This window comes from Cynocephalus volans, chromosome 9 (assembly GCF_027409185.1).
Source record: "Cynocephalus volans isolate mCynVol1 chromosome 9, mCynVol1.pri, whole genome shotgun sequence".
NCBI lineage: Eukaryota > Metazoa > Chordata > Mammalia > Dermoptera > Cynocephalidae > Cynocephalus > Cynocephalus volans.
Window position 1 is genome coordinate 81,740,775 of NC_084468.1, and position 24,844 is coordinate 81,765,618.

General features: G+C 38.9%; 1 protein-coding gene across 2 annotated transcripts in view; it reads right to left on the reverse strand.

Moving 5' to 3' along the window:
• The window catches only part of HPGDS (hematopoietic prostaglandin D synthase), a 134,261-nt gene that overhangs the window by 16,646 nt on the left and 92,771 nt on the right, over nucleotides 1–24,844 (reverse strand). For both annotated transcript variants that reach the window (XM_063107369.1, XM_063107370.1), the window contains exon 2: nucleotides 4,092–4,233. In XM_063107369.1, coding sequence (XP_062963439.1) covers nucleotides 4,092–4,233 — 142 coding nt within the window. The remainder of the gene's footprint in view (nucleotides 1–4,091; nucleotides 4,234–24,844) is intronic.

The window sequence follows — 24,844 nt, forward strand, 5'->3', positions numbered from 1 at the left end:
GACTCAAGGAAGAGAACAGAGTTGTCCCTTGGACCTGGATGTGTTTGCACATGTCAGATAGATAGTCCATGGGAAACAGTATCTAAATTAAGTAGTAGAGTCGGGGGAGGAGGAGAGGAGTGGAAAAGTTGGACTAAAATTCACAATCAAGGAAGTTCCAAAAGTTGTTATCTAAATAGAGGTACAGATACAGGAATTAACTGGGGACTCATTTCTGAACTTTGCCTAAGACCTTTATCTTCACTGTTCTCCATAGATTAAAATGAGAAGTCGAAGACTAATGTAGGACAGTCATAAGGAGACAGATTTCAATCTTGAATAAGGAAGATTCTTTTGAAAGTTTGCCTGTGGGCTAGCTGGTTATCTCACTTGGTTAGCACCTAGTGTTGTTCATATCAAGGTCAAGGTTTCAGAACCCTGCACCAGCCAAAAAAAAATTTTTTTTTTGCCTCTTTTCTATTTTCTGTTCTCTCTTCCCAAAATGTATTTCATTTGTATGTGGGACTTCCTAAATCAAGCGATCCTCAATTTTCCTTATCTTTATTCTTTTACTTTCTATTTCTCTCTCCTGTTGTTATACTTTCTGGGGGATTTCCTTATTTGTCATTATTTTATTGATTGGTTTTGTTTGTATATTTTTAGTTTTCAAGAACTTTTTGTCTCTGAACATTCCTTTTGATAGCATCCTATTCTGGTTTCACATACAGAATGTTTTCTCTTTTTTCTCTGAGGATTTTATAATATTTTTGAAGTTTTTTTCTTGCTAAATCATCTTGGTTTCTTCAGAGGTTTGGGGGGCTTTTTTTGTTTGTTTGTTTTCTGCTTCTTTGTTTAGGTCTGTTTCTTATTAGAGACTTTTCTTAAATATCTATTGATTTTTTGCTTGCCATTTCTGCTTTAAAGGGCAAAGAAATAAAAGCTAACTGGAAGCTCCATATGCATGGGAGGGGCTTGCCCACAGATCGGGCTTGCCATTTCGTGGAGAGATTCCCATTTGTTCAGTATCTGTTAGACATTTCTCTTGAGCTGGTCACCTTCCACAGAGAGAATTCCTCCAATTTCTGCCTGAGGGATTGTTGGGTGGCAGCTACCTTCCTGGCACAGATGGTTGCTACACCTAATGACGACTGCTTGTTCCCTTCTTTGTTTCACACATGCTCAGGATGGTGCCTGGAGGATGTAAAGGGCGAGTGACTATGGTGTCGGGTAAAACCTCACCCCATTTACCGGGCTTAGCATCATTGGTGCAGAAAGCCTTCAAGGCTCGTGGACACTTCATGATCTTTACTATAAGCATAGGCAGGAGCCATGCGTGCACGCATGACCTATAGGGTGATTGGCTTGTTAGGTGGAGACCCCCACCAGAATCCCCCGCCCATTTAGCCCATTTATGCATAAATATGTAGGCTTTGGGTTGAATAAACGGAACTGCTTGACAGAACCCCCACCGCCTCTGAGTGTTCCTTTGCCAGCCGGATTGGGGCTGGTGGCCGCACTTCCCTATCTCCTGGGCTCTCCCGCCCCGCTCACTGTCGCACGGGGAGGAGGAGGCAGGGAGTAATCTTCGGCCTCGTTCCCTTGAGCTGAGGAGTTTAGCTAGCTGTTGGGGGGCCTGCGCGGCCGCCGACTCCCCACGTCCCCGACAAGGGATATTAGCCTGGCTGCAGTATTGTGATTGTACAGCAGAGGAAAGGGGCTATGGGTCTCACCATTTAGTTTCTAGACTTCCATTGAATTCCATCATCATTACAGCATTGTGTTCTCAGACACGCCTGTTGTCCCAGAATTCTCTAGTCCATCATCTTCTGAGAGTAACCTCCATGCTTCTTCCAGGGAGCAAAAGGGATCTGGAGGTAATACTGCTTCTTCACATTCTTCCAGTCAATCTCTAACAGCTCAGCTTTTAGGATTATCTGTCACTAACTCCTCAGCCTTTTTCAGGATCTCTGGAGTGATTCAGCTTGCCTTCTCCTCCTCCAGCTTATGTTCGAGCATCACCAGCCTACTGAGTCACCTTACCATTCTTTGACCTACTTCTAGCTTCCAGAATTTTGTGCTATCATATTCAAGCATGGTTTTCTTATCCTTATGGGCTTTTGTCTTTTTTTTTTTTTTTTTTTAATGTTATTAAAGGAGAGATAAAATGTAAACTCATGCTTGCAATCTACCAGGTTTGTCCAGGTAGAACTTTTTAATAGAAATATCCAATGACAGAATGTGTTGACTGGAGATTTAGTTGTAGATGCTAACAAAGAGGATATCATAGAGAGTTTCCAGTGCTAGAGAGCATTGCTGAATTGCATGTGAGATGAAACCAAATAACATTTGGAATAGAAACTTCTCAGGACCTATTCTTTCCTTTCTTCTCAAAGTAATAATACCCCAGATTTTTATTGTTATCCACAATAAAGTCAACATTTCCCAGCTTGCCTTGCAATAATATGTGACCATGTGACTAAGCTGTCACCAAGAGAGTGTAAGCGGAAGTGACATGCAACTTTCTGGTCATGTCGTTAAAAGGAAGGGGAGTACTCCCCCCGCCCTTCACACTTCCCATGAGCTAGAATTTAGAAGGAATGAACTATTTTACACTGTGTAAATAAATAAGACAACTAGGGGTGGCAGATCAACAAAAAGAAGGAACCTAGTCTTTGACAACTATATGAAGCAAAATCACTATGCCAACTTGGGTTTTTATACAAAAGAAATTTCTAAATAAGACAATTTTATGTTGGGTCTCTGTCTATTAAAGCATTTGAAACTGTGTATATCCTAACCATCACAAACTTTAAGTTTCCTTTCAACTCGAAGAATCTATGAAAATGTTAAGAAAATGGGGAAATTTCATTTTTCAATAACATAATAAAATGTCAAGGCAGAATAGGGTATGAGGCACTCAAAGAACTTACATTTAAAAGCTAAAAGGCAAAATTTATTATACGTACTATCCCTGCAACTTGCTATCCATCTTGACTTTGCTATCCACCTTAATTAGTGGATAAAATTAATGTTCTCCTATTATACATCCACCATCTTAAAATCCCATGTACAAATTCTGATATCAGAAGAAACATTTGGATATTAATGGTAAAGTTTCATGAGAATAGGGAATAAAATACTCTATCTCACCAGAGAAGAGGTCTCTGCTATAAAAGAGAATGATTATAGGGGCAATGACTTTTAAGGCACTCATGCTTCCAAAAGGCATGTGGTAATTTATTGCTCATATACCAATTATCATAGTGTTATTGTTGCTGGCATTGTCTAGTGCAAATACCTTGGGCCATGGTCTTAAATTGACCAGGGTTTGAAACTCAACTCTGCTTGCTAGTGTCTTGAAAATGAAAAAATTACCTTAACTCTGTGTGCTTTAGTTATCCCACCTATAAAACAGATGGGATAATCAGTATAAAGTTCTGTCAGAAGAGCTGAAATGGACATGTAAAACAGGTGGGATTTTTTTTTCTTTTTATCTAATATTCTATTAATATTCTTGAAAAGACTTCCTGAAAAGAAAATAAACTATAAACTCACAACTTTAAATGAATAATTGTCATTATATGTTTTTATTCATTTAATTACTATAATTATTTATTTTTACTGTATTGTATTCACAGTATTTATTCTTGGCTATAGAACAAGAGTTCAAAATTATTATTATCAATGCTAATAAATATTAAGTTTCAATATGTGCTATGTACTTTACATATTAATAGAAAATTAATATGAAAATGTTAATAGAATATTAACACATAATATTAATATGTAATATTATGAATTCGAATATTAATAGAATATTAGATAAAAAGAAAAAAATCCCACCTGTTTTACAAGTCCGTTTCAGCTCTTCTGACAAAACTTTATACTGGTTTATATTTTCATTCTCTTTCTGTGAAGTTTGTGTTTTTACCTCTAATAGGAAATTTGCTGAGTCACATAGCATTTATTTAGTTTGCCTGAACTGCTGCTTCTCAATTTAAAGCTATGTGAGATCAAAAACACTTGTTTTTCCACTTCCCTGAGGAAAGACAAAAGGTACTGAAAGTATATTTTTCCTTACATTTTCATGAACTATTATTTGTGCTACTTACTTGATTTGATTGCAGGCCAGTCAGCTTGTTCTATTCTGTGGTCTTCATACTTTATGTCCAAATAAGCAAATATGTAACGAATAATTTCTGCTCTCCCCCTCATATTAAAATAAGTGAGTTTGTAGTTTGGCATGGTGCTATCCTGGAAAGAGAAAAAGAGAAGGGATTATTTTAACAGCCCTCTAGACATGTCTTAATATTCTTCTTTGGGGATTTTTTTTAAACATTATGGCATTTTTTTAAGATAACTGGAGATATGAGAGGATGTTTCAAGACCAAAATTATAAATCACTATCTAATAACATAGGGAAAACTTCATAGAAATATGATCATGACTCTCTCGTGCTCTCTCTCTGGACTAGTTAGAAAATTCCAGTAAACGAGTGCACGCTGATCAGAGAGGTGCCCAGCCGGAGTAGCTGAAGATCCGCGGAGACCACACATCCTGCGGTACCAGCATGTGACCCAGCAGGTAGGCCTCACTGCTGCCACCTGACTCCATCCCCAGCCCTGCTGAGTGTGTGCCAATCAGAGAGGTGCCCAGCTGCAGAAGCCCAAGATCTGCAAAGACCACACGCCCTGCAGTGCCAGTGTTCAACCCAGCAGGTAGGCCACGTCGCCACTGCCCAACTCCATCTCCAGCCCAGCCGAGTGTGCGCCGATCAGAGAAGCACTCAGCCTGAGAGGCCCAAGATCTGCAGAGACTATGCGCCCTGTGGTGCCAGCATGCAACCCAGCAGGTAGGGCTTGCCACTGCCCCCCGACTCCATCCCCAGCCCAGCTGAGTGCATGGTGACCAGAGAGGCGCCTCCCCAGAGAGGCCCAAGACCCGAGGTGATCACGCACCCAAGGCACTAGTGGGCAACCGAGCAGACAGTGAGGCAGCCAAGCCAAATTGGCAGCCCCAGCGGCATCCTAGCCAGGCAACAGTGTAAAACCAGTGGACGGTAAAATCCCTTGCCACAGTGACTAAACATCAAAGGAAAGATACCAGAAATATGAAAAATCAAAAAGTACACCACCAAATGGTAATAACTCTCAAGCTCTAGATCCTATAGAACAAGAAGCCCTTGAAATGACAAGGAATTTCATAATTCTAAGGAAACTAAATGAGATACAAGAAAACTCAGCTAGACAACACGATGAAATGAGGAAAAGTATACAGGACCTGAAAGAAGAAATGTACAAGGAAATCAATGCCCAGAAAAAGAATGTAGCAGAGCTTGCCAAGCTGAAGAATTCATTTGATGAAATAAAAAGCACAACAGAGAGTTTAACCAGCAGGCTTGCAGAAGCAGAAGAGAGAACTTCTGACCTTGAAGATGGGTTTCTTGAACTAACACAGGCAGACCAAAAAAAAGAAAAAACAATTAAAAACATTGAAGAAAATCTGAGAGAGATATCAGACAACCTTAAGCGCTCAAATATCTGAGTCATAGGTATTCCAGAAGGGGAGGGAAAAGGAGATTGCATTGAAAACATATTCAACAAAATAGTGGCAGAAAACTTCCCAGGTATAGGAAAAGACACAGATCTTCAGATTCAGGAAGTTCAAAGATCACCAACCATATTCAAACCAAAAAGGTCTTCTCCAAGACATGTTATAATCACACTGGCAAAATTCAAAGACAAAGAGAGAATCTTAAAAGCTGCAAGAGAGAAGCGTCAAATCACCTATAAGGGAGCCCCGATCAGACTAACATCAGACTTTTCATCACAAACCCTAAAAGCCAGAAAGGAATGGGATGATGTACTCAAAATACTAAAAGACAGAGATTGCCAGCCAAAAATACTCTGTCCTGCAAGGCTATCCTTCCAAAATGAAAGCCGAATAGTATATTTCTCAGACAGACAAAAACTGTGGGAGTTCACTACCACATGACCACCCTTACAAGAAATTCTCAAAGGAGTACAGGGTTTGCTACCTGAAAAATAACTACCACTGCCATAAAAACTCAAGAAAAATCAAAACCCACTAGTAAAATAAAAATGCCAACAATAAAGAGAAAAAAAAAAAGTTTATCTACAACCCAAGGAACCAACAAATACAGAAAACAAACAGCAAATCAGAAAGAAAGGAACAAAAGACACACTGATCAATAGAATAGAATAGAGAATCCATAAATCAACCCACACACCTACAGCCATCTGATCTTTGACAAAGGCACCAAGCCTATACACTGGGGAAGGGACTGCCTCTTCAGCAAATGGTGCTGGGATAACTGGATACCCATATGCAGGAGAATGAAACTAGACCCATACCTCTCACCATATAGTAAAAATCAACTCAAAATGGAATAAAGAATTAAATATACACCTTGAAACAATAAAACTTCTTAAAGAAAACATAGGAGAAACACTTCAGGAAGTTGGAGTTGGCACAGACTTCATGAATATGACCCCAAAAGCATGGGCAACCAAAGGAAAAATTAACAAATGGGATTATATCAAACTAAAAAGCTTCTGCACAGCAAAAGAAACAATTAACAGAGTTAAAAGACAACCAAGAGAGTAGGAGAAAATACTTGCAAAATATACATCTGACAAAGAATTAATATCCAGAATATACAAGGAACTGAAACAACTTTACAACAAAAAAACAAGTGACCCAATCAAAAAATGGGCAAAAGAGCTAAATAGGTATTTCTCAAAGGAAGATATACGAATGGCCAACAGACACATGAAAAAATGCTCAATATCACTCAGCATTCGGGAAATGCGAATCAAAACCACAGTGAGATTCCATCTCACCCCAGTTAGGATGGCTAATATCTAAAAAACTGTGAATGATAAATGCAGACAAGTTGTGGAGAAAAAGGAACTCTCATACATTGTTGGTGGGACTGCAAAATGGTGCAGACTCTATGGAAAATGGTATGGAGTTTCCTCAAACAATTGCAGATAGATCTACCATATGACCCAGCTATTCCGCTGCTGCGAATATACCCAGAGGAATGGAAATCATCATGCTGAAGGGATACGTGTTCCCCAATGTTCATCGCAGCACTCTTTACAATTGCTAAGAGTTGGAACCAGCCCAAATGTCCATCATCAGATGAGTGGATACGGAAAATGTGGTATATCTACACAATGGAATACTACTCAGCTATAAAAAAGAATGAAATACTGCCATTTGCAACAACATGGATGGACCTAGAGAGAACTATATTAAGTGAAACAAGTCAGACACAGAAAGAAAAATACCACATGTTTTCACTTATTTGTGGGAGCTAAAAATAAATAAATAAATACACAAACAACCTGGGGTGGGGGGGAGGGAAGAATACACAACAATTACAGTTCCTTAAAGTTTATATGACAAGCAAACAGAAAGATTGTTGGAAGGGAAGGGAGAAAGGTAGGAGGGAGGGAGGTTTCAGTAATGGGCCACAATAATCAACCACATTGTATATTGACTAAATAAAATAAAATTTTTTAAAAAAGAAAATTCCAGTAAAATAACCAAATTCAAGTTGTATTTATAAAAATGTTCAGATTGATTCAGGTGGTATTTATACACCAACTTTCAGAGGATGGTGGAAAACAATTTTTTTCTTTTCACAATGTTTTCGCCTTGTTTTTAGTCACTCGTAATGTGTGGCATTTGACATTTTGTCTGTTTCGTTTCTCTGTTAACACAGCTCAGAGTTTGTGAGGGCAGCTGGGTAGAGACTGCAAGGGTGGGGTACGGGCAAGAGCCACGGGAATGCACCGTGCACCCCGCCATCGCTCCCCTCCCCACCTGCGGCTTTTCCCCCCAGCACCAAGCCCTAGGGAAACACTGCTCTCTGTTCTCTCTTACTGCACCCAGGCTGTTGCGATTTTTGCATTGCTCGCACAGTACAAACACACCCCATCTTTGAACCTCTGTTGAGATGGACAGTCAAGAACATATTCCTTCATTTCCTCTGTGGAGGAAGAAAGCAAATCTCTCACGTTTCAGAAGTTTGCTAACACCAGCTATATTAGTCAGATGTAAGTCATAATTTTGTGAGTTTTCTGTGACTTGTATCACTTCATTTTCATTGTTTATAAACAGTAAATGATTTTAAGCACTTATAGTAGAATGTATAGCAATTTTATAATGATCAGACAACTGAGAAAGAAACATTTCATCTGAAAGTTGAAAGTTCTTCTACTTACATGCTGTGTGTCTTTGGGCTGGTTAAAATCTTCCTGAATTTCAAAACCCACTTTTTATAAATAAGGATACCAACATGGATTTGGAGATTAATGAGGTAGTACATGCAAAGTACATAGCACATCCGAAAATTTAATAATTATTAACATTGATAATAATTTTGAACTCTTGTTCTATAGTCAAGAATAAATACTGTGAATACAATATGCTAAAAGTAAATAATATAGTAATTAAATGACTAAAAACATAAATGACAATTATTCATTTAAAATCGTGAGTTTATCATTTATTCTCTTTTAAGGAAGTTTTTTGAAGAATGTTAATAGAATATTTGATAAAAAGAAAAATTGGGCTCAAGCCTCAAAACAGTTCTCTCTGAAATCACATCATATAAAACTTCAATCACAAATTATAAAAGTTAGGTTGTCAAGTTCTGACCTCAAGTTCATAAATTCCTGGAGTTTATCCCAGGGAGAAAATGACCTGGAAATAACTGTCTGGTTGTCAGTCTAGACCCTCTTGGGTTCAGGAAGTGATGGTGATGGCAATTCCCAGCAAATCCATTTCTGTGGCTCCTGGTTTTCCATGCCCCAATGTTGAGGGGTAGAGCTGGTGCTCCTTGCTAGAAGCAGAGGGCCACCCCCAATCATTTCTGTTCTGCCCCACTCACGTTAGCCAGCCCAGTCCTCACCCAAGTGAAATGTGGCACATACCACATGTATAGATATGTGGGGGAATGTTCTCTGAAGAGAATATTGATTAGAGTAAACTAATGAAAATTCCACAATTTACAGCCCCAAATTTCTTTGGGGGAGAACTATACATACAAAGGAGTTCAAATTTGGGGGGCTAAAGGAGATGCCCATCAGAACAATGGCACTATTTCCCAAGTTACTTAGAAATGTTGAACTTAGGCTGGCCGGTTAGCTCAGTTGGTTAGAGTGGTGTTGATAACCCCAAGGTAAAGGATTTTAGATTCCCTTACTGTCCCAGCCACCAAAAGCAAAAAAATGAAATTAAATGAGCTTAGAAATAAATAGTGGGAAAGATATGAGAGCATGAATATAGTAAATAAAAATGTAGAGTAATAAAGTTCCTTCTTCTGAAAAAAGAAAATATTTCATGTAATCATAATCAAGGGAGCATTCTTATCTAGGAAATAAAAAGCACAGTTGTCATAATTCCTTGATCTATTTGTTTTAAATCTCAAAAGAAAACAAAAGCCTACAGAGTGGGACATTTGTCATTCTTAGTTACAGTTTCAATTTGAAAAGCATTTTATATAAAGTTTTAATTGAATTTTGCTGTCATCAGTCAATGTTTTCACAACACCAAGGAATTATATGTTTTTCCTTATAAACATTATATGTATAGATGAATATATGTTCTTTATGATCAGGATTAAAAATTAAACATACGACGTGTTCTCATTCAGTCAAATACTACATAAATATCAGTGTCTACCTCCTCGATTCTGCACAAAAACAAAGTGGTTGTTTTTTGTTATTTGCAAAATCATGCTATTTTATATTGTATTTCACTCAAGTAAAAAAGACATTTAAAAATTTCAGCATAGGTTGGTAGCTATCTATATTCCTCTGCAAACACATCTTTAAATCTAAGATTTGGCAGAAGTCCATGAAAACATGACAAATGCTTATCTTTCCTTCTAGAATAACCTCTCAACAGTCATAACTCATTAATGAAGCTACTCTTGCACATGACATGCCTGTAGTTACTTGCATAATTATATTTTCTTTTTATCCCAGGAATGCAGCATGTTTCAACATCAAAATATCCATGCGTGTAATAAGTGACATCAATAGATAAAAGAGAAAAACCATACATCATGGATCATCTCAACAGATACTAAATAAATGCCAAAAAAAAGCACTTATAAAATGAATCAATAATTTGTGATAAAAACTCCTAATAAAAAAAGAAAAACCTCCTAGCAAACAAGGAATAGAAGAAAATTTTCTTAACTCAATAAAGAGTCTCTACTAAAAACTCAGGGCAAACATCATACATAATGATGAAACAATAGAAACATTTTCTTTAACGTTAGTGTTGGGAAAATGGAATAATTTAATCAGGCCCCCATGCCTGCCCGTCCAGTTGGGGGTGGTGCGGCACATTCTTTGTAAGCAAATTGTGTGTGGAGTTGGAGTTAGTGCACATGCGTGGCACCATGACTTGGCTGGCATCTGCCTTGGGAGTCTACTCCACGTGGCCATACTCTCGAACCTACAGCTCCAAGGACCTTTTTTCTGGTTGCCTAGCTCACAGACCTGAGTGCAAGGCGTCTGGTGGCCCAGCCTGGCATGTGAGGGGTTTGTGACCCAGTCTGGACAATGGGCTTGAGGGGTCTAGGAGCTCCAGACCCAGCCCTAGCTCGGTAATTGGCCCAGTCGGCAGGATTATGTGCAGGTAAAAGAGCTCGACAATTGGCGTAGTCTGTGACAGGATTCTTAACAGGTACAGGAGCCAAAAGCCCTAGGAAGAAGGAGGAAATGTGGCTACTCTTGAATATGCTCAGCCCTGTGGCCTTCTTGTTGACCGGGATCTTGTTGCTGCACACTGTACTGCAAGGCAGCATAGACCAGGTACTACAATGCAAAACCCCTTGGGAGGAGGAGGAAATGTGGCTATCCTTGAGCTTGTGGTGCCCAGTGGCCACTTTTCTGCTGACCAGAGCCTGGCTGCTACTGATCGAGATTTGTGGCAGAAAGCAGAGTTGTTGCAAGCATGGATGAATGGAGGACAACATGCAGTGGCTGGCCACTCCTGCCCCTCACACCAGGGAAGAAAAACAACTCAATGGTGAGTTGAGGGAAACCATGCATCTCCAGGCACAAGCTGTTGTGCACAAGAAATTGAGGCAGTAGCAGCCTGTGGGACTGGATGGACAACCAGTGGGTGATCCACAGGTGACCCAGTTCACCACCTATGTCCCATATACCCAGGTTGAACTGGTTGACTTGAGAAGACAGTTCAGACAGAAACATGGGGAGACCCTGGCTACTTGGCTGTTGAGGTTATGGGACCTAGGGGTGGGTAGTCTGATGTGCTCCGGTGAGGAGATGGAGAAATTGACCTCCATCACCATACACCCATCCCTGAGGCAGCAGGACAGAATAGCCACAGGTATGCACAAGGACAAGGTAATCACCTTGATGGACTGGGTGAATGCAGCTGCCCAAACCATGTGGGCAAATGCTAGGGAACTGCCCAAGATTGGTAGTAAATGGCAAACGTATGCTGAGCTGGACCAAACCATTCGAGAGCTGGGAATGTGGCGGTCCATGTTTAATGTGAACACTCATGGCCCAGACGATGAAAACTTTACAGACAGAATGAGAGACATAGTGCTGCAAAATGCCCCATTTGTGTCACTGATGGCGATACTGGCCTCATACATTGGTCATCCTACACATGAGGTAATGACCATGACAGCCAGCTTTGGTGCAGTAGAGGAGAAAAGACAAGGAAAAGGGGTCTGAAAGGTGGCTAAGACACAACCCCCAAGAAATACTTGGGATTTTATCCCAAGAGGACCGAGCAAGACTAGCCATAAGCAGATGTGGCTTGACTTGCTTGCAGCAGGGGTTGATAAAAAGAAAATTGACCGGCAGCCAAATGCGGTCCTGTTTGCCTTGTGGCCACAATTGTGTCCTGAACAGCATTTCACTAAATGTCCGGAAACAGGTAGCAAGTTATGTTCAGTGGATTTAAAGGATTTTTTTGGTTGTTCCCGAGGAGGCAGATGAAATGTTCAATTTTGATTAGGGAGCAGGCCAAGGTGCTCATCTTTTGGGGGCAGGCGAGGACCAGAGGCCTCATGTTGAATTGGCAATATATTGGTCGAGGGCAAATGTGCAGTGTGTTTTGGCATTGGTGGATACAGGTGCAGAATGTAGCCTGATATATGGCAATCCAGATAAGTTACCAGGGGCCACAGTTCGTATAGATGGCTATGGAGGACATACTATTGAGGTCAAAGCTGTGTCCTTGCCATTGGGCATAGAAAGATTACCCCCTCCTGTATATACTGTATATATATCCCCTGTAGCTGAATACATCTTGGGTATGGATATACTTTATGGTTTGCACCTGCAAACAATAGTTGGAGAGTTTCGGCTGCGAATACGGACAGTAAAGCCTGTGTTACAAGGATATGCTAAACATGACCCACAGGTGTTACTCAAGCCAAGACATGTAGTTAATGTAAAGCAGTATCGCCTACCAGGAGGACATACAGAGATAAGTGCCACTATATTGGAATTAAGAGAAAGTTGGCATTATTCTTCTGGCTCATAGCCCATTTAATGCTCCAGTATGGCCAGTGAAAAAGCCTGATGGTACCTGGAGAATGACTGTAGGTTATCAAGAACTGAAAAAAGTAGTGCTTCTTTTGCATGCAGCTGTGCCTTCAGTTCACGACTTGATGGATCAGCTGATGACTCAGCTGGGGACTTAACATTAAGTATTGGACCTTGCAAATGCTTTTTTCTTTGTTCCAATCTCGGCTAATAGACAAGATCAGTTCGCCTTCACCTGGGAAGGGAGACAGTGGACCTTTCAAGTATTGCCCCAAAGTTATCTGCATAGCCCAACCATCTGTTGTGGTTTGGCGGCTAGGGACCTAGCAAAGTAGACTAGGCCCAGCACGGTTACAATGTTTCACTACATTGATGACACGTTACTAACCTCTGATTCTCTTGCAGATTTAACCCAGGCAGCTCCAACGCTGTTAAGTCATTTGGAATAATGTCGGTGGGCCATGAACACAGTCAAAGTGTAAGGACCTGGGCTGTCAAATTCCTGGGAGTGGTCTGGTTGGGTAAGACAATGGTCATCCCAGAAGCTATTATAGATAAGATACTGGCATACCCTTGACTCACAACAGTAGCTCAGCTACAGACATATTTGTGACTTTTGGGTATTGGAGAGATTTTGTGCCCCCTATGGCCCTAATGGCATGCCCACTGTATGCATTGACCAAGAAAGGACCCCTCTGGGCTTGGACTGAAGAAGTAGAACAGGCTTATCTGGCTACAAGAAGTGCACTACAGCAAGTACAAGCTTTACAAGTGGCCGACCCCACTAAGCCTTTTGAGTTAGACATACATATAACCCAGGAGGGGTTAGGATGGGGTTTGTGGCAGAGACAAGACTGATTCCGCACACCTGTCAGATTCTGATCTCAGCTCCGGAAGGGTGCTTAAGTGTGCTACACCCTAATAGAAAAGCAGTTAGCAGCTGTGTATTCTGCCTTGATAGCCACTGAAGTTATCACAGGAACTGCCAAAGTCCTAGTAAGGATGACATACCCCATAACAGGTTGGCTGTGCATGTGGGCCACCATCCCTAAAATAGGTGTAGCTCAGACTCCCACTCTGTCTAAATGGGGAGCATATATAGAACAAAGGAGCACTGTGTCAATGAGTCCTCTGTCCAAAGAGTTGAAAACCGTGCTAGGCCCAGTAGTGTTTGTGGAGGAAACTTCGACACAACAATTACCCATGGACCAGGTGGAGGCTACACCTTTCCATGAGGGACAGGGACCTATCACAGAGCAAGCATGATATACAGATGGCTCTAGCATGGGACCTTCAGCATCGTGGACAGCGGTTGCTGTACAGCCCTTACAGATACCATGTGGCATGAAAATGGCACAAGGCAAAGCAGTCAATGGGCTGAATTGAGAGCAGTGTGGATGGTGATAAAAAATGAGCCTGGGCCATTAACCATCTGTACTGACAGTTGGACTAGGTACGAAGGTTTAACCCTTTGGATCTCTGCTTGGAAGTATCAACAGTGGATGGTAAGCCACCTACCCCTGTGGGGACAAGCCATAGGGCAAGAGCTATGGGAATTGGGGCTTGAGAAAGAACTAACTCTTTTCCATGTCACAGGACACTTCTCCTCAGCCAGTCCAGGAAACGATGAAGCCAATGCCTTGGATAAGTGTTCTGGCTGCAGGCACTGCACCAGAGTCGACCGGGTGCATATATACATTGGTGTGATCATCTACTGAATGTGTGTTGAACTGCTCATCAATATGACTGCAGGATTCCCATGGAGGATCACACCAATGGTGACTACTAACCGGACATATGCAGCTAATCGTTGAAAGGACAGAACCACAAGCCTTGAGACATATTGAACAGACAATAGGTTATGTAAATATAAGGGTAGTTTATCCTCTCTAAGGGAACATCGTGGAAGATTCATCAGCACGGGACCTGAAGGAGTGGATTGTTGGGAAAATTGAATAATTTAATCAGGCCCCCTCACTTGCCCATTTGGTTGGGGGTGGTGCGGCACATTCTTTGTAAGCAAATTGTGTGTGGGGGGGTGGGGTTAGTGCGCGTGCCTGGCACCCCGACTTGGCTGGCGTCTGCCTCAGGCACCTGCTCTGCACAGCCATGCTCTCGAACCTATGGTTCCAAGGACCTTTTTTGCTGGTTACCTAGCTCATAGACCTGTGTGTGAGAGGTCTGGTGACCCAGCTTGGCATGTGAGGGGTCTAGTGACCCAGCCTGGAGTGTGAGGGGTCCGGTGACCCAGCCTGTCATGTGAGGGGTCTGGGGACCCAGCCTGGCATGTAAAGGGTTTGTGACCCAGTCTGGACAATGGGCTTGAGGGGTCTGTGAGGTCCAGACACAGCCCTAGCTCGGCAATTGGCCCAGTCAGCAGGATTATTGCAGGTAAAAGAGTGCTACAGTTAGGAATAACAAGAATCTCATTATCACCCCTACCCTTCAGCATAGCCCTGTACAGCATAGCTAATTCAATAAGACAATAAAATATAACATATGTAAGGAGTAGAAAGGAAGAGACACACTGTCCATTTGCAATCAAATGATTGTCTGTATTTGAAATCCAAGAGATTCTACAAATTAACCTATCCTAAATTTCGAATGGAAATGCTAAAGACCAGAATAGTTGAGACAAACTAAGAGAACAGAAACATAGGATTTGATCTACCAGACAGCAAGACTTACATAAAAAGCCTTGTAATTAAGGTAATATGATATTTGTTCAGGACTAGACATACAGAGGTTGCATAAGAGTCTTAAAACAGTACCTCACATATATGACAGAAATGATATACAGTAAGGACATAAAGAGACTGGACTAAAATGGTTCTGAGATAATAGAGGGAAAAAAGAAAAAGAAAACATACTTAGACCTTAACTTCACATCATACACAGAAATAACATCCAGTTTATTTGGATATGATTTGACTAAACATGATTTGACTAGCCTAGCAGAACTCCACTGTCAGGCTGATCGCTTATTTCCTGCTAGCTTCATTTCTGAACCCTTCCTCTGGTCATTTTGCGTTAAGAATCACATGTAGCAAAAACTGCATATGTTTTCTGAAGTGATACAGAAACATGAAGTAAAAAAGCTGAAGATCTCCTTTATACCTAAAACTAACCACTTGTTTCTTTACACTCCAAAGAAAGTCATGTAGAGTTCCTCATTCTGCAAATAGATAAAAACCCCATTCAGAATTCTGTCCAAAAAATAAGATATGAAGTTTCTCAAAGAGCACAGGAAATGATGGCTAATAAATATCCTGAGTAGAAACTTCCACATATAAACTCATACGAATGTAGCCATCAAATGCAGAAGATTTAACTTTTAATATATGCTAAACTTGCTAGGAAATTAAATATTTTACAAGGGAAATAATGTTTTTGAAAAATTCTATCTTGGGTGCTTTCTTTCTCCTGGGTTTGTAGCTCTTTTTAATTTATGTAATGCCGATATATTTTAGCTGATTAAAAACAAAAAATATAGGAACATTCAATCTCAGGGGCAATTTTAACATTGTTATTGATAAAGTATAAATTTTCATAATAAAATCATTTAATTTTGACTAAGCTGATATTCTATTCTATATATTGCTGTAACAGCACAGCAAAAAATAGTTTCAAAAAATTTTAGCTTCTGTGCCAGAAAGTTTACAACAATGCAAACTTAATTCTTTGGCAAAGGAAGGTGATATTTAATTACCCTGTTAAACATCTTAATAAAGATTTCAGCAGATAAAAAAGGGATAGAACTTTTGGAGTAATGTTGATGGATAGGAAACATACAAATAAGGAATTAAGTATTAACCATTCTACAGTCTGATCCAAAACATTGGCCAACTTGAGCTCTTACTCTTAAGTAAGAGACATTAGGAACTCAAACATACTTGGGAATACAGTTTTTTATATGCCTAGTAATTGTACTTGTGAGTTTGAAGTATAAAAACAAAGATAACTTGTGAATTTGCTTACAGCTCTTCTTTGCTACATCTTAACTTGTCCGGAAATAAACATATACAAAATATAATGGCATAGATCATAATGTTTGCACAAACATTGTATAGATTCTGCTGTTTTCAAATGCAAAAATTGGATTCAGACAGCAATTATATGAGATTGTCCACATAGAAATGTCTCACACATATTTACATTAACATCACTTTATTACTCTCTAATGGTGGTAGCGAATGCTGATTTCCTTCACTTCCCAGTGTCTCTGGGCATTTTTAGTTCAGTTCTGGAAAAGTTGCCAGGTTGGAGTTAAATTGTAGGACAATGAATAAGTAGAAGAATTTTTAACTAAGTTAATTGATTACAATCAAATACTGAATGTTTAATTTTGAATTGGCAAGCTGGGATCTCTATTTTCTTATTAAATACCAACTAAATATCATTTTAAATGGTTGCCTCACATTAAAGCCAAAGCAAAAGGAATAATTAAAGTATCCTTTGGGAGCTATGAGTTCAAATTCCTTGCCTGGGCTAAATACTGTAAGCTATCACTGAAATCAAATGATGATAGAATGCAATTCTTGGCAAAACATGGAGACACTTCAACAAAATGTGCCTTAAGTAATAGAAAATACTACAAGTAAAATTTCTACACTTAAAAAAAAAGGAGGGAGAGTAAAGAGCCATAAAGTGAAATTCTCTACTGCTTCACACATTGAAAAATCACTTGGGAAAATTCTGGAGGAGGTAGCAAACTCTGATTAGGACAGGATTTTTCCTCCAGTATTGACTATATTTTCTATGTTATAATCCAGTTGGAGGAGTCTTTTAAAATCTCAAGTACCAATACCTCTCTTAGAAATGACCATTTGATTTCTACACGGTCACGAACTTGGAGTGGCCCCGGGTGAGACAAGACCAGAGTAAGTAAAATGGGGAAAATAGGTCACAAGACAGTCCCTCAGTCACAGACAGGATATGACAGCAATAAAAATAAAACTCGAAGGTAAAGACTGAAGAATATCTCATTTCTTATCTATGCAGAATTCAATAATATCACTTACTTGTGCTGTGTCTCTGTGGTCTCTCTAGTGTCTTCTATGCTTGGGTCTGTGACTGCACTTTGGGTTTATATAATGAGTAAGTGACAGTCCCAAACCAATGAGAAAAGAGGCAGCTTACTTCCACCTAAATCTATTCCTTCATTTCTTAGATGAAATATGCATGAAATATTCAAAAGCCCAAGTTTGCAAGGACTTCTGGTTATTCTTGGATTTTATAGAATATCTGCATATAAATAACCTGACATATTTGCATACAGGGTCAAGTCAGAGTTATGTGTGCTTATGTTTGCCTATTGCTACATTTGTTTATTTGGCTCCTGGAGAATGAGAAACCTGAGCAAAATTAACTCCTCTTTACCGGTACGCACATGGCTTGCTTCCTTCCTTTAAAGACGTCTCCTCGGAGATTCCTTTGCTGACCATCTGCTTACCAGAACCCACCTCAAACAGTCTCATCCTTTACCTGCTGTGTGTTTCTTCGTTGCAGTGTCTGACAATATAGCCTATTATATATATATATATTTTTTTTTAGTCTCCTCTAGTAGAATGTAAGCTCCATGAGGGCAGGCACTTCATTGTTTTGTTTACTGTTGTTTCCTCAGTGCTGAGAGGAGTGTCAGGCATGTCATTGGCTACAATATATGTCTGATGACTGAATGAACCTGATTTACATTTCCCCACAATTCACATTTTTTCAAGGACTCTAAATTTGCATTGCTGCTGGTATATTTCATTTAGACTCATTTTTCAGAACAGCCATATTGTTTAAAGTAATCCTGGCATGGAAGATTCCAACACATCATGTTGATAATCTTATACAAATTAATAACAAATGCCTATCTGTTTTAGAATCTTATTTTTTCACTCCTTGGTGCAGGAATTAATTCCAGCTATAATATTAGGACATCTCAGTGAAAAGATCCAATGAAATATCTGCCTGTGCACCTGTACATTACTGAGCCTGCAGACTATCTGTGAAACATTTTGATAAAAGGCCAGTTTTAATTTTCAGAAAATTCCACCCATAGGCAGTAAGAGTTCACTGAGTTTCACTAAGTTTTAACTTAAATTTTTAAAAAAATGTTTTTGTCTTCATCCCAATTATTTTTAATTCCTATTTTATAGATGAGGAAATCTAGATATAAGGTAAGTTGCCCGTGAATTTTTGACGGCACAAGCTAGGATGAAAGCCTAGGCCTTCTGATGACACAGAAGTAATACTTTTCCCTACATAATGCTGCCTGTCTCCCATCCAAATACTAACCAGGCCTAACCCTGCTTAGCTTCTGAGATCAGACAAGATCCAGCTCGTTCAGGGTGGTATGGCCGTAGACTGTATGATAAGGAACTGCTTCAGAGAAAAAAAAAAAAAAAAAATCAGGAATGCAAGAAATAGCACGTTCCTCGGTTTTGTAACAATTTTCTGATTTACAACCCATTCTGTCGGCTGGACAAAAACAAAGTAACAAATCACCAATTGGAAGAGGAGCAGCCATTTGATCCTTGGTCATCAGTCAACACAGGCTGTCCTAGAGGCCACCCGTTGTCCTTGTGCACATGGCCTTCATGCCAATAGCTCTCTGCTGCTCCTGTAGCGTCTTCATTCTACCACTTTCTTGCCCAAATGTGGCAGTTTAGTCACTTCTAATGCTGCCTAAGATTCCAACTGCCCAATAACCAACACAGCCATTTCTGCTCCGTGGTCTTGCCACCTGCCTGGTAGCACAAAAGGATTCCAGGGTCCCCCTGCCCTCAGGGACCAGAGATTTCCCTTCCTATCTCTTTCTTCTCTTATCCCAGCCCAGGTGGGGCTGCTCCAAAATCTCTTAGTCTACTGTCAGCTGTGGGTCTTTGAACAAGTTACTTAACCTCTCTGTGCCTTAGTTCCTTCATCTTTAGAGATTTATTCAACAATAAATTTACTTGAACCTAATGTTTGATAGGTACTGTTGTGGACACTAGAGATATAGCAGTAAACAAAGCCAGACAAAACCAAATCTTCATGGAGCATTTTAATAATATTAATAACTCCCTCATAGCACTTTGAGAAATTAAATGAATAGTAGATATGTCCTTTAAAAGGTGCCTAATGCATAGATAGGGATCTATGAGTAGAAATGATTGCTAATATTATTAGCAATTGATCTGAAGGAAGGATCGTTTCCCTCCAGGAGTCTATGCTCAAGAATTCTTTCTTTTCTGTCCTTGGGCTTTGGAACTAAAAGCCACAGAGAGAAGTGGTGGGCAGGCAACTTGTGTTTTTCACCCTACTTCCTCCTCTCCTGAGGAAACGAGCACGCAGCTAACCCCCTGCTTGAATAGGGAGGAGAAGGGGTCCAATGCAGGGCGCTAACCCCGCCTGGGCTGTCATCTCTCAATACTATCCCGGCCAGCGCAGTGATTTCTCCGGGTGGCACCTTCAGGACCATCCTGTGCACCCAGAGCGCACTGCATGAGAAGTAACTGTGAATAAATGTGCCAGTTTGTATGATAATTTCCACACCATAACTTGAAGAACTATTGTAATTGAATTGAATACATCTTCATTTTCTCTAACGTCTTCCTAATTAGGAAACTTTTAATCCCATGGTAATTAATTAGCAAATTTCTAACTGCTCTTCCAAATCTGATGTTAAGCTAGAGGCCAATTTTGTTCTTTTCCTTATTTTCCAACCTGTGTAGTAATGTGGTAGTGATTAAAAATTTCAGCCTGGTGTGCTGACCACTTAATGAGGAATCTCAACTCCAACGTTCTCGAGCTCTGGAACTTTAGGCAGAGCCTGACCCCCTCTTAGCATCAGTTTTCTTAGCTATAAAATTGTGATAACATTCTTACTTCCCAGAATTAAAAGGACTAAATGAATTAGTGCATTTAAATCACTCAGTGTGTTGCTTAGTAAGTAGTTACTGTGTGATAAGTATTCGTGGTTATTACATATTTCTTTTATAATGAAAAAATAAATGAGTTTAAAAAACATCTTTCATATTTAGTTCCCTATATTTTGATAAAAGGGAAGTGTTCAAACAAACCTGTTTCTCCTTTTCTGGCTTGTTGATGGGGAAGGAAGGAAGTCTCCCAGACAAGCTCACAAAACTTTGTTTACTCTCTTTCTAAAGAATTTTGGTTCATTTTGATATATTCTATTTAATAAAACAGTTTCATTTTCATGGTTAGTTATTTAGGAAACTGAAAATACATAAAATTAAAGTATTAAACTTGGGGTCAAGAAGACAGGAAATAAAAAGTATGTTTCTCTTTCTGCTTCTAACCTATTTGAATAATTGAAATGTGCTTGCAAATCTTTTAGTGTCTATGTTTTCTCAGACTTCAATAATGATAATGCCATTTTTCTTACCTGCCTCTTTAGATACTGTGGAAAGTGATATGATAATTATCTCCAAGACTGTGGGTAAATGTTTCATTACCTAGCCTTTTGGCTAAAAGAGGATTACCAGATATAAACAAATAATAGTAATATATAAATGGCTAATATTTATTAAATACTTCCTGTGGGCCAGGCATTAAACAAAGTGATTGCCTTGTAACATCTCATTTAATGCCCACAAAACAGTATCAGAAATTCTGTGCATATCCTTGAGCATGGTTACATAACTGACTAGGGCATGTCGAGAAAGCATTTAAAGAGATAAAATTCTCAAGCATTAAAATCTTATTCACGAGATTTCATGTTTATTCTTTCCAGAATGGGGCAAATAAGCATTAAAATAGAGTAAGTTAATTTGATTTTCAAGATTTTTCCAGACTCAATTAATGTTATCTCTGTATCATTACAACTTGTACATAAGAGAAAGGACCCTAAAAGAGTCACATCTCCTCGCTGAATCTCAATTCTTGGAAAATTAAAGAGTTGGCCTAGTGACTCTAAAGTCACTTCCTGTTCTATTTATTCAATGACATAATTTTCCCCCTGAAAACATATCTCTGCCTTATATGATTCTTGAATGAAAACTAAGTCTAAAGTGGCACAGAGTTCATGGGCTAGAGTTACAGGTGCTCAAGTTATCTTTGTCCCCGAATTTAGCAACAGAGACAAGATATTCAGATGAAAGGAAGGCCACCTGCTCTGATCCCAGGTCAGAGGAATTTACTATTTACAGGTACCAAAGTAATGTAGATAAAAGTGTAATTTAGAGAAGATTTTTTGGAGAAATTAAAGTGTCTCCCTAGAAATTATCAAGAAGAAGGCAACCAAATTGTACCTACTAAAATGATTTCTATGTTTGGATGTTTTGCATGTTTCAAAAATAACTAATCTGAAGAGATGTGTTTTTCTCATGAAATCTGGAAAAAAAAAACTTTTTGAAGAATAAGAATGTGTTGTAAAATTTTCAAGGGTCCACAGAGGACCAAAAATAGCAAAGACCGACATTGCTCTTATCATGAACCAGGTACTCAACATTTTAATTTGCCAAAGTCTCAAAGTCAGCAAGCAGCAGATACAATATTTGAACCAGCTAATTTGCTTCAAAGTCTTCACTATTAGTCACTGCACTAGATTGCCTGCAAAATATGGATCACTAGAATGAAGGAAAAGAAACAGGCTACTGTCATTCACCGGCACTATTTCATAGGATTATCTGACTTTCTTTAGCCTAACTGTACATATCAAGTAAATTTCAGATCTAAATTCTTTCTTCTAAGCAGTTTTTTTTCTTTTTTTACCACTTCATTCTGCAAACTGATTTTGCATGCCTTCATATCAAATATATAGGATTTCTGGAAGAATACTTTCAGAATTGGCCTGTGATGCAAAGAGGAAGCTACTTAGAACAAAGGAACTCGAGACATCTTGGTTTCTGCTGACATGGCTAACATCTGCTGTTCTGTGCCTAGTAACGGGAATTCTGCAGTGAAAGGAGGATTTTAAGATATGACTACAGAAATTAAATGAAACTTCAATCCTTAGAGCACAAACTTATGCAAGAATATAAAAAACATATAGCTTGTAGTAGCAAAGGAAAAGCAGTTTTCATTTATATGAAAGTAACAGAAAGCCTTAGAAAACAATGAACAAAGTTATGCTAAAAAATATTTTTCTAGCTTCCAAGATACAATTTGGTTCTTCATAATCCTGAGCCATAGGGAGAGAAAATACCAGCTGTTTCTACAATGCTGGTACTCAGTTCATGAGTATAGAAATGGTCTGTTTTCTGCCAGTAAGTACATTTTGTTGGTGTTAGCAGTTTAAATAGCTCATGGAAAGCTACAGGCCTCAATTACAATTAATCACCAAGTGTGGAAGAAGATCTAGTATTTTCACTAAGCCTCGGGTTTGCAGGAATTTATACAAATGGTTAAAAGTTGTCATCTGTGGAACACCAACTGAAAGATAATGTATAAATGTGAGTGCTTCCTAAATATTAGCACGGTCTCTATGATCCATGTAACAAATGACAGACACAACAGTGCTGTCATAGCATCTTTCATTTCATTATTTGCCAGGGTGGATTTGGCCATTTGGCTATTTCTTTCCTTCCTCAAAATTTATTTATTGTCCTTCCAAAGTTCTACATTCTTTCAAAGTGTACAACTTGCCTCAATAAAATACTTCTATTTAATCAAGGAATAAAAAGTATACACATACACGAGTAATTAACGTGAGAATATCACTCAACATGCATACAACCAACATGTATTGAACACTGGTATTAGCACTATAAGATGTCTCTATAAAGATGTTTTTATGGTGTGTGCTTAAAGAATACCTACAAGAAGGGACTTTGTAAGACTATTTCCAGGTTTCCGTCACTATCTAAAGTGAAAAAGGATCTAATGGACAGGTACAAATGTTCCCTTTCCCATGCAGCTTTATCCCTCTACTGATTACACTGTTGTTAAAATGACTCAGTTCTCTATGAACTGATACAACACTCGGAAAAAAGATTTGCTAAACACTGACAAGAATTTTGTGATTTATTTGGCAAATGTATTTCTCAGTATATACTAATAAAATTATACTTTGGCTTCTTACTGGTTCCTGAAATGAATGACTCGATACAGTTTCCAAAAATGCCAGATGAAGGAATAGATCTTGGATTAATGGGGATTTGCTAATTGCTGACATTTCATTAGGCCCAATTTAATATGACAGGGTTTCTTTTTTGCAAATATGAAACTCATATGAAACCTTATATTGACTTAAACTTTGTGATAACATGGTACTACGTTTTTGTAAATGTTCAGAGTCAAATCTTTGCCTTTTTTTTTCCTTTGGATGTAATGGTAATCCTACATCAATTTTAAATTTCTACTTGTTTCCTGTTTTAAAACAGTAGATTAGAGATATGTATGATCTGGACAATAGCAAAGTCTTTTTAGTTATACAGCTCAAGCAAAATGGTACTCTTTCTTTCTTTATTGAAACATAATTGATTGTACATATTTGTGGGGTACGGCATTAAATATTAATACCTGTGCGCAATATGTGATGCTCAAACCAAGATAATTAATATATTCAACATTACACAATGTAATCATTTTTGTGGCCTTTTACCAATTTCTCACTATCCCCCTCCCCCCAAAAAACAGTGTTCTGATGCATATTAGCTACCACAATTAAGTTGCTGTTTATGGTTCATTTTTTCATTTTAGCAAATGCAAAGTATTACATTCTTTTAAAGAAAATCAAAGTCAAAGGCATCTTTCATCTTTTATCAAAGTCAAAGACAGCTTTTAACACCCATTTTGAGTTTCAGAAAATAAAGTTTGAACTTTAGCCAATTAAGTATTAGTTTTAGTTCTCATTCTTTGGATCCTATTTATTAAGCCCTGCTTATAAGCTCAAGGAATAAGGTTTTCGCATAGCATATTTCCTGGGAAATATGCTCTTTAAAAATAAATATTCAAGCATTTTCTTCTATTATCTTAAGAGCTCTATCATGAAAGTACTCAAATTAAATGTATGTGTTAATTTCCAGAAGCTGAAAGTCACAATTCCTATGTATCCCTTACTTGAAGTTCTTTAAATTGCTTTCTTTTTTCATTATTTATATCTAGTTTAAATCCTATTGTTTAAATTTCCAAATTTGCTCCTTCTGAAGCAGCTGGTTAAGCATGGCATATTGACAACCCATGTTAATCTCATTTCCCTACCCAAATCCCACTAAAAGACAGTAAAAGTAGGCAAAGGTGTTACCGGACTCAGGTCCGGCTGCCCGCCCCTTTGAAAAGGAAAAAAAAACCTCAGAAGTCAAATGGTTGGTGTTAGAAAAGCAGATGTATTCCGCTGAAGGAGATGGTAGGCTAGC